General features: G+C 41.1%; 1 protein-coding gene across 5 annotated transcripts in view; it reads right to left on the reverse strand.

Annotated features, from left to right (window-relative positions):
- The window catches only part of PIKFYVE (phosphoinositide kinase, FYVE-type zinc finger containing), a 116,476-nt gene that overhangs the window by 32,508 nt on the left and 67,786 nt on the right, over positions 1-16,182 (reverse strand). For all 5 annotated transcript variants that reach the window (XM_087949420.1, XM_087949421.1, XM_026673177.2 and 2 more), the window contains 8 exons: positions 15,728-15,828; positions 14,357-14,428; positions 5,545-5,716; positions 2,546-2,724; positions 2,185-2,298; positions 1,457-1,565; positions 777-931; positions 287-377 (listed from right to left, as the gene is read on the reverse strand). In XM_087949420.1, coding sequence (XP_087805546.1) covers positions 287-377; positions 777-931; positions 1,457-1,565; positions 2,185-2,298; positions 2,546-2,724; positions 5,545-5,716; positions 14,357-14,428; positions 15,728-15,828 — 993 coding nt within the window. The remainder of the gene's footprint in view (positions 1-286; positions 378-776; positions 932-1,456; positions 1,566-2,184; positions 2,299-2,545; positions 2,725-5,544; positions 5,717-14,356; positions 14,429-15,727; positions 15,829-16,182) is intronic.

Below are 16,182 nucleotides of genomic sequence, written 5' to 3' on the forward strand. Positions count from 1 at the left end.
CGGCGTAGTTCTAAGTTGTCTAAGCCCAAAATTTCAAGTCTGGTGGTATAAGGTATTCTATTGTGAGTAGGAGAGTGGAGGACTCTTCTCAATACAATACAATAAAATCAATACATAAAATAAAATCAATATAGGGATGCTGTTTCAGGCACTACAATAATGTATGCAAATGCCAATATTTAAATGAATAGTATTTTATTTACTAAGAGTAAACAGATTTGTACTGCTTACTCCTACTTACAGCTGCAATTTTAAATATATAATCACAATTATCAAAATCCATTACCTTATTCTCTTCACCTTGCCTTAATCTCCCAGGACTCGGTGGCACTGAGGGGCGCTTCCTCCCTTTTTCTTGTTGGAAGAGATCTTGCAGCCTATAACAGATTTCATATTATCATTCTGCTATATCTAGTGTCACAAAAATCATATTAACAAGAAACCAATTTTTCCCTCAGATAAACCATTTAGAGAACAAACCTTAAGAAGACAAACAAGCCTTTTATTTGGAGTTCATTCAAGTCATATTTATTAGATTGTTAATTGAAAACCACACTGAACTGACAATATAGTCCTTCTTTTATATTCTGCAGTCAATGCAGCAGCCTATTCAAAATGTGCCAAATGTCTGATGAATGCATATTTTATTACGCTATCGGTGTATTTTTAATAAAGAAATCCAATGATGACTCATAACCAACTATCTGGAAGAAGAATAACCAGTAGAAAAAAAACAATCCTTAATTTTCCACTTGAGGAAGCACTCCTTTTCTTACCTGTTATTCCATGCTTGCAACATCTCACAGAGACTTTGTTTTTTGGCTATTGAAGATTCAGAAATTGAATGCAGTTGCTGAGGAGTATCAAGTGAAGAAGAAAGCATCCTTGCTTGGATTTTCTCTATCCAGTTTCTAAATTCCACTTCCTCCATCTATCAAAGAAAAACAAGCCCACACTGACTTTTCTCAGATGGTGGTTCATTCCTATCCAGCACTATCTTCCAAGGGGTGCCAAACATCAATCAAATATTCATAGCTTACTGCTTTAAAGCAGGGGTGTCAAACTGGCAGCCCGCAGACTGGATGCGTCATGCGCAAGCCATGCCCATCCCACTCTGCAAAGGGGAAAAACGTCATGATATGTCACGTGATGGCAATGTGTTGCTGCGAGTTTGACATCCTTGAGTTAAAGAATACCTATTTCTGCAGAATCCTTAATAGGAACAAGTTACATTTTCAGCAGCATGGTAACAGCTGATGACTTCTACTTACATATGGTACCTCAGTTTCAACTCAGCCCTGTCCACACTACTTTCCAATTACTGAAAACTGGATTGATGTTGGATTCAGAATAATTATCACCTTAGGGGTGTAGCTGCTTTCTTTAGCTTCATGTATCCTATGCCTTCTGTAATCAACAAGAACTTCAATTCCTATAAACATGCAGTGCATTATACCTCCTTTTGGGCAAAGAGATCTTCCATCTTCTCCTCCCTTGTTTTGCTAAATGTGTCTGTTTTCAAAGAAGTGAGGCGCTCATCAACAGCAATGTACACCTGAGATATCCTGTAACAACAATAGGCATACTCTGAATCCAAACTCGAAACCATTCAGAAGTTGCACTCTTACAAGCTCTCCTTAAGAATTTTATCCAATGTACTGCAAGTTGCACTTTCTCAAAGAAACTAACCTAATGGTCTATATTAGGCCAAGAAACACTTAACAAGTATAATTTTCTTATTATGTATTTGTTCAATGAATGTTCAGAGGGAACACATAAAGTAGCTTAAATCATAAATAAATAAGAATACAAAAGATAATTGTTCAAAAGATTATTACTGTTTGCTAACAATTTCAACTGATTTGAATGTATATGTTAATAGGTATTGCCAGAAAATTCCAAACTGTAACTTGTTCACGCAAAAGGGAGTTCTTCAATTTCTATCCAGAAGCATAGTACAACTAGCAAAACATTAGAAAAACTCTACAGAAAACACTGTGAATTTCAAGGGGAAAAAATACAATGTTATATTTTAGTTTTGAGACTGTGAGGTGATCATCCCATTGTCTGCTGCATATAGCATTAAGTGCACAATGCAGTTACTTGCTATCCTTCAATATCGGGACAATGAAGGAGTCATAACACAAATTTCAAATGGGACATGGGGTGGGGATGTAAACCTACTTCTGAGAAAAGTCTTTCAGATCTTGAAGCATGGTAATCTTCAGTGGTACTTGACGTTTGATGTAGATCTTAGGATGAGGGACACATACCTCCAATAACCGTATTGCAGAATAACTAGGAAGAGAACAAAACACAAGGTTGAGATTTAAGGCCTGCAAACATCATGCCATGTGAACAGTAAATAGATTTTAATATTAATGAGAGAACTGATCATACTTAATTCAGCATGCTTTTAAGAAATGTCTACATAAAAATAAAGTTATTTAAAACCTGTACAATATAAGCAGTGATGATATTGGACAGAAGGTATCTAAAAAGATATGCTTTGTTTTTAAAAAAGGGGGTAATTGAGAGTTTTTACCTGAAAGATGCCACCATCTGATTGTAGGAAAAATACTGGTGGTAGTCATGATGTATGGAGTGGCCACATGGTTCAGCATTGGCTCTTCGGGTGTATTGATAGCCATAAAAGCGGAGTTCAAGGTATTTGGCAAAGGACATAGACCACGAATCATTGGAAAGTGGAACCACAGGTGTTACCTAGAAGAATTACTGTAATTTTATACCCAGAAAACTCCTGGCTTGCCCCCAGATCCACTCAAACCAATTTGATTTTGTATTTCAGTAATTTTTGAATGTGACAAAGGCAAACAAGCAGTTCATCTTAAATTTATGCTGGCAACTGTCAAGAAAACATTAGGAGTAATCTATATTCAGATGGGATGGCATTACATAGAAGAAATGAAACTATTGACTTAATCTGTCATATAGAGCAAGGGTCTCCAATTTAGCAACTTTAAGACTTGTGGACTTCAACTCCCAGAATTCCTCAGCCAGCAAAGCTGGCTATCCTCCTCCTATCTTTCTGCAAAGCTGGCTGAGGAATCCTGGGAGTTGAAGTCCACAAGTCTTAAAGTTGCTAAATTGGAGGCCCCTGATATAAAAACCTTTTAAAAGGCAAATAACTTAAGCCATGGCAAGCTTTCTCACCCACTTGGTAACTCAACATCTCCTGCTCATAACAACCAAAATTGTTATTCCCCAGAGAGCTCCATTGCATAAGAGCAGCTTTTTCCAAACAGATGCCTTCCAGATAGGTTGGACTTTAAATGAGATTTGGAGGCCAAGCATGTCTGGAGAAGACTACCGATATTTGCCGGGCGTATAAGACGACTTTTTGCCCTGAAAACATGCCTCCAAGTGGGGGTCGCCTTATACGCCGGTAACACGTTGTCACTCGGTGCAAGAGCGATGGGGAAGGCTCCGCAACTTGCGAAGCCCCTTCAAGCCCAGCCGAGTCTCTCTTCCTCCTCCTCCCCACCCACCCCCCACCCTCCGCCCGGCTCGGGCGCTGCGAGGCCAATCTGGAAGTGGGGTGGGGGTGGAGCGGGAGGGTCTCTGGCGGGCCGCCGCCCAGCCAGCCCCGAGCCGCTCGCCCAGCCAGCCCCGAGCCGCGTAATGGCCCGGGAGTGGGAGGGAGAAGGTGGTGGGGGTGGACTGTGGCGCCCCCTTCTGGGCAGCGGGGCGGGGCGGCAATTTGCTCCTCCCGCTTCTCCCTCCCTCTTTGAAAGACCGGGAGGGCTGTGCTTGGGGCGGGGGTTTCCTCGGAAGTTCCTGATGGGACCCTGCTGGGCAGGGCCACCCGGCTCCCGAGCTGCTTTCCAGGGTCCCCTTGGGAAGAAAAGGGTCCGGTGAGCGGTGGAAGAAGGCGAGGACCTCCTCCCACCCCGTCCCGTCCCACCCTCCTCTTGTCCCCTCCTCACTTAAGAGAGAAAGATCCGCCTCCCTGCACCGAGCTGCCACCGGGCGCCGCGTCTCCCGGCCAGCGCGCGCCTGCGACTTGGGAACCGGCCAAGTGACTTTAAAACCGAGCGGAGGCCAGAGATAGCCGAATTACCCTCCACACCACACACACACACACACACACACAGAGAGAGAGAGAGAGAGAGAGAGAGAGTTGGCAGCTGTCTATCCCCACCCTTGGAGTCCCGATGCACGCACGCTGGGCTGTCACAAAGAAAGGGAGAGGAATTGAGTGCCAGCCTGAGAAAGGCGAAGCTGCCTCTCTAAAGCATTTTGGTGGCTTTGTAAGTTTGGGGGAAAGGGGTGGGGTGTCAATCAAGAATTATATCCAGAATACCCCAAGTGTTACAACTTACCGTATTTGCCGGCGTATGAGATGACTTTTTGCCCTGAAAAACATGCCTCCAAGTGGGGGTCGTCTTATACGGCGTAGTATATAACAAACTCTATATTTTGAGTGGAAATGTTGGGGGTCGCTTATACGCCCAGTCGCCTTATACGCCGGCAAATACGGTATATGGAGGATGCTGCTCTAAAGCATAAAGTTTGCATTAGAAAATTCTTGGACTAAATCTCTCCATTGTTTCACTGCTTATTCCTAGGTGGGCTATTCCCCCTCCATCTTAGTCCTTCCCTGTCCTTCCCAGATTACAATCTGGAAATAACTGTTGATAAGAAAGACATAAAGTCTGGATAGTGGACATTGTAGTACCTGGAGACAGCAGAATAGAAGAAAAAGAACTGGAGAAAATCACAACATACAAAGACTTGCAATAGAAGTAGAATGTCTGTGGCAAAAGAAAGCAAAGATAGTACCAATAGTAATAGGTGCCTTGGGTGCAATCCCAAAACAACTGAAGCACCACTTGAACACCATCGGCATTGACAAACTCATCATCAGTCAACTGCAAAAGGCAAAGCTGAGTTTGTCAATGCCGATAGTATTCAAGTAAAGCTACTTGGAACACCTCATATCCTTTAACACCATCAAAGAACATCTGCCTATCCCAGGTCCTTAGAAAGGACACGACAGATGGATAAAAATGCCCCATCCAGTCTAAACATCTAGCTGATTGTGCAACCAACAATAACAATAATGCCTGTTTTAAGAACTAAGGTGACATAATATTATATTTGCACTCAGTGAGATCACTGTAGGAAAACAAAGCACTGCTGTTATTATACTCAGATTTCCTAACTTCATTTATTTTCAGATGGGATTTTTTTACATGAAATTTTATGAAACTAAATGCCTTTCAACATTACTCATAAAATGCTACAAAACGGGAGGCTGGGGTTTTGTTTGATTTTAAAAGAATACATTCTATATATTTTGAATAAATCCAGGTTTATTGTAATTAATTGTCTTGTGCAAATCTAGAAATATCTTTTAGAGAAGAATTAATGCTCTAAAAGTGGCATTGTAGTGCATTTAAAATGGACTTTGTCTCTCTCCACTATCCTCAATTTTGTGCCTCTTCTTGTAAATTTGCCAGCATTTGAATTCCGACATGAACTACCTGACCTTACAAAAATACAACTGGGATCTCCTCTTACCTGCTTGCATAGTCTACACCAGGAGTAAGTGAGAATTGTATGCTGATAACCAGGCACTGGAGAGTCCAATTCCTTCAATATGATCTGTACACAGCCTTGTCCATGGACAAAGCGACGGATGTGGTGCACCATTGGTGTTTCACAGAACATATTTGGGCACTGGTAGGAAGGCCTTCAAGCAAAAGAATAATTGTGAGAAATTTAGTTCTTTTAGTCTGATGTTCTATAGCAGGGGTGTCAAAACCGATCGCATCGTAGGCCATATAGTGACATATTGGGAAGTTTTTTGCCCTTGAGAGCCAGGGTGGGCATGGCCTTCATGGGCCATATCTGGCCTGTGGACTGCCAGTTTGACATGTTCTATAGCAATGGTTCTTAAAACCATCACATCCTTCATTCTCTCATCAGTTCATTCATCAGCTGCTCACAATCTCCATTAGCATATCTTCCTGTTCATTGCTAGTCAGGTGGACAGCACAAAGCCCACTCATGGTCAATAAATACTTAATTTTGCATTACAATGTTGAGCCTTTTGAAATGGACAGTTGGGAAGGCATACAAAAATGTTAAGTTCTTCACTGAAAAACAAGAACTCCCATGCTTTTAAGGATTAAAAAAATGGGGGGGGGGGGTTTCCTGCATTTTCCAAATATTTATTTAGTAGTCCATGATCAGAGAAAGTTTGAGAAACCCTGCTCGATTCTATTTTTACTCCTTCTAAGGAAATGAATGGTTAACTTGTATTACCATGGCATGGAACATTCACGTCTCGTGTTATATTTCTTCGTTTTCATTCTATAGGTAGTTCTGGATATACAAACACTCATTTAGCAACTGGCTGAAGTTAAAACAGACCCCCCCCAAAAATGACTTATGACCCAGATTTGTTCTGATGTCCAGTTCCCCTTTGCAGTTACATGACTGCATTTTGGGCACTCACCAACCTGTCAGCATTTATGGTGGTTTGCAGTATCCTACAGTCCTGTAACAGCAATTTACATTTTTTTCCAGAAAGCTGAATTTACCTCCAGTTTCTGGGAAAAAGCAGTTCACGGATTTGCTACATAACTTCTGCATTCGTTCTGTGATCACCACATTTGCTTTACAACAATTGCCACAAAAAGGTCACAAATTTAGGTCCAATCACATGATGAGTTGCTTGTCACGACTTATGACTGAAATTGCAAGCTCAATCAGGGTCACAAATCAAGGACTACCTGTACATCTCTACAATCTCTTCCTTACTATTTCTTTTTAAACTTACCCCAATAAACTGGTATTTAACACTACCCTGCTATAATTACAGTTTATTTCCATGCCATTGAATAGTATCTGAAATAATTTTTAAAAATCCATAAGGAGTAAAAATAGCAGAACATTATTTAAATCAGAACATAAGCATTATTTTTAAAAAACTGACAGGATGTTTATTTTGGACTTCACACTACATCAGTGTAAGGGTCCATATTTCTTTTTTTTTTTCCTTTCAAATATGATTTATTAGTTTTTACAATTAAAACCAACCAACAATACATACACAAATGAACGAAAGAAAAGAAGAAAGAAAGAAAAGAAAGAAAAAATTAGAAAAAAAGAAAAGTTAAAAGCATTCTTATTTTTACAGTTTGCAAGATCTTTTTTCATAACCTTTGATTTGTGTCATATACACACACCTGTTCTTTACATATATCACTATATCATTATTATAGATTAATACTTTTCTCTTATGCCTTATGATATATAATTTATCTTTGATCAATCCAATTATACCAACAATTCCAGCTATCATAATATAGTGAAGTATCTTTGTTTTTTAGCACCAAAGTCAGTTTATCCATTTCTGCACATTTTGAAATTTTTTCGATAATCATTTCATGTGATGGAGTTTGATGTTGTTTCCAATATTGAGCGAAGGCTAATCTGGCCGTTGTTAGAATGTGTATTGTTATGTATTTAGCTTTTTTGGAAATTTGTTTATCAAAAATCCCTAACAGGAAGGACTCTGGTTTATATTCGATCTGCTCTTTTGTAATTTCTTCCAACCAAGTTTTGATTTTCTTCCAGTAATTTTGGGTTTTTGTACATGACCACCACATATGAAAAAAGGTTCCTTCTTTTTTCCTACATTTCCAGCAATATGGACTCATGTTAGGGTGCATCTTCGCTAACCTCGAAGGGGGGAGGTGCCATCTATAAAACATTTTAAAAAGATTTTCCTTGTATGCTACTAATTTTGTGATCTTATTATTTCTGCCCCAGACTTTTTCCCATTCCGCTAGTGTAATGCTACGTCCTACGTTTCTACTCCAAGCAATCATATTCCCTTTTACGATTTCTTCTTCTAATTCTGTTTCTAATAAATAATTATAAAATTTTGTTATGTTTTTTTTTGTCTGATCCTAATAAAATTTTATCTAATTGTTGAAGTTTATTGTTAATTCCAAATTCTTTCTTGTCTTGTTTGTATCTACTTTGAATCTGAAGGTAAACCCATTGGTCAATTTTTTGTCCTTGATCCTGAAGTTCCTGCCTCGGTTTCAAATTTCCTTGTGGGTCCAATAAGTCTTTATATCTAATCATTTTAGTAATATCCAAATTATTTGGGTGAATCATCGCCTCCATTGTTGAAATCCATATTGGTACTTTTGTATAATGTTTTTTCTGTATTTTCCTCCAATTTGTTAGTAGTGCGTCTCTAATTAAATGTCTATGGAAATATTTTTGACTGGTTTTCCCTACATCCCATAGAAAAGCATGCCACCCCCTTTGTAAATCGTGGCCTTCTAGGAATAATATTCTTTTGTTGGTTAAGTTCACCCAATCCTTCAGCCAAACTAACGAGGTGGCCATATAGTATAACTCCCAGTTTGGAAATGCTAACCCTCCCCTGCTCTTCATATCCTGCAATGCTTTTACATTTATTCTGGGTTTTTTCCCTTGCCAAATAAATTTAAGGGTTATTTTATTGAGTTCTTCAAAAAGCTTTTTGTGTAATTTAATTGGGATCGTTTGGAATAGGTACAAAAATTTGGGGAGAGTGTTCATTTTAATGGTAGCGATCCGACCTACCGTGTTTCTCACATAATAAGGCCGGGCTTTATTTTTTTGACCCAAAAACCGCTAGGCCGTCTTTTCGGGGGTGACTTAATTCCCCTTGCATCCTCGGGTGGGCGGGCGGCGACAGCTTGGATGTTCGGGAGACCTTCCGCCACCATTGCTTTTCCTTCTCCCTTGCTGCCGTGGCGTTACAGTAACGCTGCGGCGTTTAAGCGCAGCCACGTGCAGCCAATCAGGGCTCCTCCCTGCAACCGAGCCCTGAGGAGACACTTGAGCTTCAGGCGCTCCTGTGGCGCTTCCCTTTGCCTTCGGTAAGGTGCGAATTATTTTAAAAACCTCCGCTCATCCCATCAGGGCCGCGCCGAGCCGTGCGAGTTGGGCAGAGCCGGGAAAGCTGAGCCACGGGTGTTTCCTGGTTCTGCCCAGCCCGCACGGCTCTACCGCTGCTCTGGCGGGATGAGCGGAGGTTTTAAAATAATTCACTTTACCTTCGGGCAAAGGGAAGGCGCCGACAGGAGCGCCTGAAGCCAAGTATACCAACAACAAAAGGCAAATCCTCAAGGTGGGCTGGAGGGAGGTGGCTACGTGCCCCCGGGCTGCTTCAATGCAAGGTCCTGACTTGCAGCATCCTGCTTTCGCCGCCGCCTCCCTCTCCGACTGCGAAACTCGTGTGCTTCGCCAAACGCTCCGAGCGAGGCGAGCTCTTTCATACATAGAGAGAGAGAGAGAGGGAAAGACGCCGCGTGCTCGAGAGGCTGGCTCTTTTCTCTAGCCGAGGCTGACATCTGACTGAATCTCTATCCCGCCCTTTATCCTCACGACGGGGTCGGCAGCGATGCTCTCTGGTGCGGCCACCTCAGCTTGCCAGCCTTGCCCCCGCTTATGAGAGACGATATTGTGACAGCCGCTGCTGCCGCACTCCTTCTCTTTCTCGCCTCTCCTCCCTTCACCGGCAGGAGTGTGCGCGCTGCTGCCACTGCCGCCGCTCCTGAGGCCGTCTGGGGCGGGCAGGTGGGAAAGCAAGCAAGGTGGCTGCGCTGTCTTCTTTTTCCCTCAGCGAAGCGCCGCCGCTTGCCGCCGCCACCTGAGATGGGCGAGGAGGCGGCGGAGGCACCCAAAATGTCACCAAGGCAGCGAGTGCCTCCCCCCGGGCCTCCGCTCATCCCGCCAGGGCCGTGGCAGAGCCGTGCGGGCTGGGCAGAACCAGGAAACACCCGCGGCTTGCTTTCCGGCTCTGCCCAGCCTGCACGGCTCTGCCACGGCCCTGGAGGCGCTTCCTGTCAGCCTCGGCTAGAGAAAAGAGCCAACCTCTCGAGCACACCGGCATCTTTCCTTCTCTCTCTCTCTCTCTATGTATGAAAGAGCTCACCTCGCTCGGAGCGTTTGGCGAAGCACACAGTTTCGCAGTCGGAGAGGGAGGCGGCGGCAAAAAGCAGGATGCTGCAAGTCAGACCTTGCATTGAAGCAGCCCGGGGGCACGTAGCCACCTTCCTCCAGCCCACCTTGAGGATTTGCCTTTTGTTGTTGGTATACTTGGCTTCAGGCGCTCCTGTCAGCGCCTTCCCTTTGCCTTCGAAGGTAAGTGAATTATTTTAAAAACCTCCGCTCATCCCGCCAGGGCCGCAGCAGAGCCGTGCAGGCTGGGCAGAACCAGGAAACACCCGCGGCTCGCTTCCCGGCTCTGCCCAGCTCGCACGGCTCCGGCGCGGCCCTGATGGGATGAGCGGAGGTTTTTAAAATAATTCGCTTTACCTTCAAGGCAAAGGGAAGGCGGCCACAGGAGCGCCTGAAGCTGTGTCTCCTCAGGGCTCCGGTTGCAGGGAGGAGCCCTGATTGGCTGCACGTGGCTGCGCCAAACGCCGCGCGGCGTTACTGTAACGCCACAGCAGCAAGGGAGAAGGAAAAGCAATGGTGGTGGAAGGTCTCCCGATATGAAGTGCTCCACCAACGCAGGCAGCACCATATCCGGGCATGCAACAAAGTACTTCCTAACGGCAAGCCGCCCCGCCATTCCCCCATTTCGCATGTTTAATATGGGCCTTAATTTGGGGAGGGGCTTAATTTGATTTTATGCCAATAAATCATGCTGGGGCTTCCTATTGGTGGATGCCGTATTGTTGGAGAAACACGGTAGTAGTGAAATTTGAAGTTTACCCCATGATTCTAAATCTTTCTTTACCTGATGTATCAATTTATCATAATTATTTTCTTTAAGTGTCTTACAGTGTGGTGTTAGCCAAATTCCTAAATATTTCACTTTTTTTGTCACTTGTATTTCCATTGTTTCTTCTAATTCTATTTTCTGTTTTTCTGTTAAATTTTTAGTCATTAATTTGGTTTTTTTCCTATTAATTTTGAGTCCTGCTACTGCTCCAAATTTCTCTAATTCATTCATCAATTTTAGTCCCCTGTCTTTTGGTTCTTCGATAAAGAAAATCATATCATCCGCAAATGCTTGCAATTTATATCCCTCTTTCTTAACCGTTAATCCCTTTATATCTGAATTCCACCTAATTCACATTAATAATGCCTCTAATGATAATATGAAGAGCAGGGGAGAGAGTGGGCAGCCCTGTCTCACTCCTTTTTCTATCTTTATTGGGCGAGTATATTCCCCATTTATTATTATATTAGCTTGTTGTGTGTCATAGATGGTTGTTATAATATTTTCAAATTTGGTGCCCAGATTCAAATTATAAATTTTTTGAATTAAAAATTGCCAATTTAGATTATCGAAAGCCTTCTCTGCATCTAAGAACATGAGTGCTACTTGTTTCTTGGGGTGGGCTTCATAAAATTCTAGTACGTCTAATACTATTCTTAGGTTCTTTATTTGCCTAGTTGGGAGAAATCCGTTTTGATCTTCATGTATATACAAGTTTAACATTCTTTTTAATCTGTTTGCTATAATAGAAGTGAATATTTTATAATCAGTATTTAAGAGTGAAATCGGCCTATAATTATTTATATATCTGGGATCCGTATCCTCCTTCGGGATCAGCGAAATCAACGCCCCCCTCCATGAGTCTGGCATCCTAGCTGCCAGTAAAACATCATTAAAGACTTCCACCATAAGTGGTCCAATTTCTTCTGCTATTGCCTTGTACAGCTCCCCTGGAATCCCATCTGGGCCCGGGGGTTTTGTTATTTTTCTGGTTCTCTATTGCTGATTTCAATTCCGATTCAGTAATATCTTTATTTAGTAGTTCTACCATTTCTTCCCCAATTGCCTTATCCTTCACTTCATCTAAATAAGGGTCCATATTTCTTAATAACATTTGTTCAAATAGCAACAATGCCTAAACTTCATTAAAGTTTATATTTTGCTTTTGTTTCAACTGGTGATGTTAGAAATTGATCCACAGATCTTTCATATATATAAAGCATGTATGCTACTACTGAGGTATGGACCTTCCTAGGTAACATAAGCCTGGGGAATAATGACAAACTACCAGTTGAAAATCTAACTCTTTCCAATTACAGTATACTGATCCCTCCAGTTTTTATAGACAATTTTCCTTTCTCCCTGGAAACAAAAGAATTTGGCATTATGAATTTTCTGTACTTCTGCTTCTAATTTCATGCCAAAGTTAATAGGCTGCTGGTCAAAATGCCAGAAATTGGATAAATAAGAGTATTTGGGAACCAGCAAGATTCCAACAAAATTTAACTTTCTCCAATTGGAGAATAGCATTTCTCAGAGCCAGGTGTAACATATTACCATCTGCATTGGTAGAAGGATACAAATTATTCAAAAAAACCCAGACCCCATAAAAGAGGAGGTGGAGTTGCACTGTATGTAAAGGACCACTGTATTGCTACAGAAATGCATGAAACCAAAGATGAAAACCTCCTAGAATGCATATGGGTCAATATAAAAGACAAAAAGAATGACATGGCCATAGGTGTATATTATAGGCCACCCAATCAAGCAGAAAAAATAGATGCAGGAAACACACAACAATAGTAACGGGAGACTTCAATTATCCTGATATCAATTGGAAAACTAATTCTGCACCAAGTGAGAAATCAAATAAGTTCCTAACCAACCTAGCTGACAACTTTGTTGTCCAAAAGGTAGAGGGTGAAACTAGAGGGACAGCCATACTGGACTTAATTCTTACAAACAGAGAAGAAGTGATAGAGGGAGTTGAAACTGCAGGAACCTTGGGTGAGAGTGACCATGTCATAACTAGAATTCAACATAACACAAACACAAGCAATAGAACATAATGACACCAGAGTCTTGGTTTTTAAAAGAGCTAATTTCAATAACTCAGGGAGAACTTGGGAAAGATTCCATGGATGGAAACTGAACAAGGAGAGATTTAATCTGGAAATAAGGAGAAACTTTCTGACAGTGAGAACAATCAACCAATGGAACAGCTTGCCCTCGGAAGTTGTGGGAGCGCCATCACTTGAGACTTTCAAGAAGAGATTGGACTGCCATTTGTCAGAAATGGTGTAGGGTCTCCCGCTTGGGTGGGGGGTTGGACTAGATGACCTACAAGGTCCCTTCCAACTCTGATTATTTGTTATTGCTGCAAGGGATATATTTTGCAAAATATCATTAACTGAGCATAGCTTGCCCATCGATCAAAATAATTTCATATGTATTATTATATTGTAAATTCTACAGGGATATCAGATCCCTTTATATTTTGCTCCCAATATGTACATTTCCAGGAAGCCCAGACAATTTTTATGTGAACCATCTTTTAGATGATTTGAATCCTTTTTATTTTTTTCTGTAGTACCCAAATTCTGTCTTGCTGCAATGAAATTAAGACATAACTGGTAATAGAAATAGGCACTTCTGTTTTGTTCATCACTTCAGTGTTAATACATATCAGCTATTTTGCTTTAACTGATATTAGGTGAGTCACAGACTATACTACCCGTATATACTCGAGTATAAGTCGACCCGAATATAAGCCGAGGCACCTAATTTTACACAAAAAACTGGGAAAACTTATTGACTCGAGTATAAGCCGAGGGTGGGAAATGCAGCAGCTACTGGTAAATTTCAAAAATAAAAATAATTAATTTGGGAAACGATCTCACTATCATGAAAGGTTTAATTGATTCACTAACCCAAAAGAAGAAGATGATGATGACAGCGGGAGGCAGGAGTCACTCTCTTCCCCTCCCTCGGAGGCCCCTGAGTCAGGAGTCACTACCGCCGGCGCGGCCCCAGTCCCGCCGCCTCGGGAAGGGAAAGGCAAAGCGCTTTTTGCCTTTCCCTTCCCGGTTGGCTGTTGGGAGTCGCTGCCGCCGGAGGCCGCGACTCCACACCATTTTTTTCAGAGGGAATCTGACTCGAGTATAAGCCGAGGGGATTTTTTCAGCACAAAAAATGGGCTGAAAAACTAGGCTTATACTCGAGTATATACAGTACTTTAGATTTACACTTGCACAGGTGCTATTACGGTAGCATATGTGACATTTTTATTATAGAGAGTCTATGTTAGTATTTTATCTCATCATTTAATTTTATTTTTGTGTTGTATATTTTCAAATTTCTTTTCCTAGGAACATGATAAAATAGCCACATTTATCTTTCTAATAAAAATCCAGATTGATGAAGCAAATTAAATAAAAACATTCCTGGTAAATATCACTACTACATCAAAATTAAGTGCGCTATTGCATCAGAAATATACCATGGCTGGAACCTCATAAAAGAATGCAGTGAAACAATCCCCTATATATACTAAGCCTATTTTCATGATAGTTTAAAATCAAATATTCTTACCTGAAACAATATCTTTCTAGAAATACTCCTAAAGTGAGGTCATTCTTCCCATAGAACTCCATTACTACCATCCTAAAAAAATGGAAACCATAACAGTTACCATTAAAATAATTGGAGTTATTGGACATTTCCTCCATGCAAGAAGCTTTTATTGTTTTTCCAAATATAAAAAAAATGGCTCTACAGAATTTAACTGATTTCCTATTCATTATAAACATTACTCTCTTGGCCCTAGACAATTACTGTTGCTCTCTTGCTTCTTTGCAATGTAAGCCCAATAAAACGAACAAAACCAAATAAATCAAATAGTTAAGAGTTGTGAGATTATAGCAAGATATAAATTCAGTTATTCAATTAATTTGCTGAGGGCAAACACAGCTGCTGCATATTTTATGATTTGGAAGATAGAAGCAGCAAATTGCATCACTACAACTGCATACTGGTCTGTCATTCATTCAACACAAACTGCCTAGGGTCCATAAGGATCCAAGCAGTTAGTAAATAAAATAGATAGATAAAAGAATGCTGCAAAGTGTGAGTTCAACAAACTGCTAATATATATTTTAAGTAGCACGAAAATATGTCTGTATCGTAGAAAGAATTTAAATTTGTTGAATCCTATCTTTCCTAATTTTTAAAACGCTGTTCCAGTTTTGATTTTAATGAGATGCACTGAAATTGCAACACCATCCTCAGTGTTATATGATCCTTTGGAGAAGATTAAGTGCTTTATCGGACTTTGGGGTAGTGGGGACAGGAGCAAAACTGTTAATCTGATTCACTGCTACATTGGTTGGAAAGAATATTTGAGCTCATCCACTCAGTGATGAAAATAGACTTTCCTCCTGTCCTTGAGATGGGAGGGAAACACATTGATACAAAAACCACTGCCCACTTGTTGTTGCTGCAAGTGTGGTACTCTCGCAGAGAATAATATGGATAACTGGCCAACCCTGAACAGGGATCTTCTGTTGGCTGCACTTGGAGGGTAGCTGCTGATGAGGAATTCTTGAAGAGGGTGCTCTCTTATGCCTCTTAATTGTACTCTGCCCAGTGTTTTGGGTTCCCCTGAAGTCCTGTTCTTTGGGTCACTGATGGACCATTCAATGGACACAAAACCATGGAGGGGGAGAAATAAAAGCATAGGATGAGAAAAAAGAAGGTGGGGTCTCGAAAAGGCCTCTCCCCCAGGATTATAAAATGTGTTGTGTAGCAGCAGTAGTAGTTGTTGTTATAGTAGTAGTAAGTAGCTGCATGTTTAGAAACCAGTAACAAGCCTCTAAGGAATATTCTCTATTTCCCCATCAAATAGACAGGAAATATTTAGGGCACACATTTAAGTAATTAAAATAAATAAAATTAGTATCATACCATGGGCTAACACAGGCACTTGGAGCATTGCCGGATTGGGCTGAAGAACTACTGAACAAAACACACAGTCTCTGATGGTTTGCACAGCTAAGACAGTCCACCTGGGAAGACATGTAAATGTAAAACAGTTATTATGTTAAGATCTGAAGAGCCAGATTGGGTACAGAAGGTCTATCTATATGGTTGTTAAGAATCAACACCAACCTGATGGCACATAAATCATAATCAATATTTACATACATATATGCATACCCATCATGCCTTTCAAGGTAAGCAATAATATACCAAGCATAGTAAAGAAGTAAGAAAAAGTTAAATAAAGGTGCAAGGCAAGAAAATGAAACATAGCTACACAATTTATTATACCTATAATGGTATTTTAATTTGACTTTATGCAAATTAAATATTTACAGGTGAAAGAAATGCAGGAGTACAATTTGGGATAACGCTATGCC

Source organism: Notechis scutatus, chromosome 1 (genome assembly GCF_049901735.1).
Source record: "Notechis scutatus isolate UNSWTSFEM ecotype Mainland chromosome 1, rNotScu1.2, whole genome shotgun sequence".
Classification (NCBI taxonomy): Eukaryota; Metazoa; Chordata; class Lepidosauria; order Squamata; family Elapidae; genus Notechis; species Notechis scutatus.